The sequence below is a fragment of the Rosa chinensis genome, chromosome 1 (assembly GCF_002994745.2).
Source record: "Rosa chinensis cultivar Old Blush chromosome 1, RchiOBHm-V2, whole genome shotgun sequence".
Lineage (NCBI taxonomy): Eukaryota > Viridiplantae > Streptophyta > Magnoliopsida > Rosales > Rosaceae > Rosa > Rosa chinensis.
The window spans coordinates 16,847,652-16,849,713 of record NC_037088.1 but is presented as its reverse complement, the minus strand read 5'-3'; the positions used below and the strand labels follow the sequence as shown (position 1 = coordinate 16,849,713).

At 43.9% G+C, this 2,062-nt stretch overlaps 1 protein-coding gene across 1 annotated transcript; it reads right to left on the bottom strand.

Annotated features, from left to right (window-relative positions):
* Positions 1-580: 580 nt before the first annotated feature.
* Positions 581-1,808, bottom strand: LOC112196583 (probable carboxylesterase 15). Its single transcript, XM_024336958.2, has one exon. It carries the CDS (start codon positions 1,720-1,722, stop codon positions 706-708), a length of 1,017 nt encoding a protein of 338 aa, XP_024192726.1. The 5' UTR covers positions 1,723-1,808; the 3' UTR covers positions 581-705.
* Positions 1,809-2,062: the final 254 nt, after the last annotated feature.

Here is a 2,062-nt window from a genome sequence, read left to right as displayed (position 1 = left end):
CATAACTCATTGTAACCGATTATATTAACACGTACATTGGTTGATAGTTCAGTTGATTTAAGTCCTGAGGGCCATATCATTGTTGAAATTAAGTCTTTTCATGTTTGTAATGGGTACTTTGTGGAGTGAACTAGAAGGCAATAAAATTGCTCATCACTTAGCAAATGAGGCCTTGAAAATTAGTTAGTCTTTTCTTTGTTTAGATTCAAAGCCTCTTTGACTCTATCAGTGTGTCAATATAGACGTTTAGTGTGAATCTAGTGTGGGCAGTATGCTGCTCTATAACTAGTTGTAACCGATTTATTCTTAATAAAGTGTTTCATTCGATCACAAAAATAAATAAATAAATAAATAAATTTCATGGGTCATGCAATCCAACCTAAACTCGATCGGCTCCTCCTACTGAGACAACCACCCACTGGCAAGAGAAATTTCTCTTCTGTGACTGTGAGATCACTGAATTATTGCATGAACTTCTACGACCAAACTATTGTTATACTTGCACGATGTCGCTGGAAATCAACAAATGCTCGTAGCTTTTCATTACTGAAATGTGACTACCTATACTCATTAAAAAAAATTGGTGAAAAGATTTGGTTAAAAAATGTATTATACTTAATTTTATTTTACAGAACATGCATGTACTTTAAAAGTTAATTGAAATTACAAGAAAATAAGCGTATATAACAGTAAAAATGAACAGTTTCAGTGCTTCTTGACGAACTCTACTATCCCAGAAATCAGACTCTCAGTTTGCTCACTCGTTTGCGGGTCCATATCTATTGCAATCTTGTTAAGATAAAAACTATGACTCATTCCAGGGCTGATCAAAAGCTCGACATCGTTCTTCGCCTTCTTCATGGCCTCAAAGTACTCCATCTCCGTGTCCACAATCATATCCTTCTCCGCAACGCACAGAAGGAGCGGCGGCAGCTTCAAGCTATCCAGCGCCGGGGCCCTAGAACCCATCGGACACGTAATCGGATGATCCTTGGTGGATCCCACCGGCAGTGACAAGCTCAAGAACTTGTCCACCATGTCTAGGGTTAGTAACGGCGACTCGGGCTGCTCCAGCTCCGACCGGCTCCTCACGGCTCGAACGAAACCCGGGTGGATCGGAATCCCTCCGGCAAGCTTCAAGGGACTCAAATCAAGCCTCCCAGCTCGAGCGGCCACTTCATGGACTATGTTGCCACCTGAACTGTCTCCTATGAGAAAAACTCGGGAAAAGTCAGCATCGTCACTCAGCCACGACTCGTATGACTCTGCTCGAGCCAAGGAGCGGAGCCAGAGGAGGGCCGAGCAGCCGTCGTTGATCGGAGCTGGGAGACGGTGCTCGGGTGCAAGGCGTAGATAGACGGAGACGCAAATGGCGTTGGCTGCACGTGCGAGGTTAGCGTACATGTGGTAGTACATGAACCAATCGGCTTGGCTAATGCAAAAGCCGCCCCCATGGAAATGAAGGATTACCGGTAGCTTAGTCTCGTCATCGTCCTGCTCCGGCTTTCTCTCCGGAACATATATTCGGACGCGAAGGCCGGACATCTCATCCACCATGACATCTTTGGTGGCAACTCCGTTGATGAATTCATGGTGTGGTGGGACGGGCTCGGCCATGAACTGCACCTGAGGTGGTCCAGTCCATGTCCGGTCCACTGAGCCATCGTCGTAGAGTCTAAGCCAACCGGAAACTTCATCGACGAGCTTCTTCTCGCGGACCATGGTGTTAATTGATCACTTGATTATAGGTCTAGAGGTTAGAAAATTGGAGTATGAGATTGAAGACTGAGAGAGGGTGTGTGCATGGCGTAGCTGATAATCTAACCATTATATATAGAAGTAGGAAGCGCGTGAACTGGAAAGAAGGTGCTGTGAAACTAAGAAGTTTCATGAGGGTTTACATTATAGTTTCAAACATGGACATAAAATATTAAATTTGTAATTAGGGATATATAAGAGTCAAATTGACTCGCGCATAGAAAACCATAGCCAAAGCAGAGAAGACAAGAGAGTAGTAAGTCAGTCATCGCCAATTAGATTAAACTATTAATTGACTCAATGA

Coding starts and splice junctions, on each gene's coding strand:
- LOC112196583 (XM_024336958.2), bottom strand. CDS start 1,722: ATGGTCCGCGAGAAGAAGCTCGTCGATGAAGTTTCCGGTTGGCTTAGA.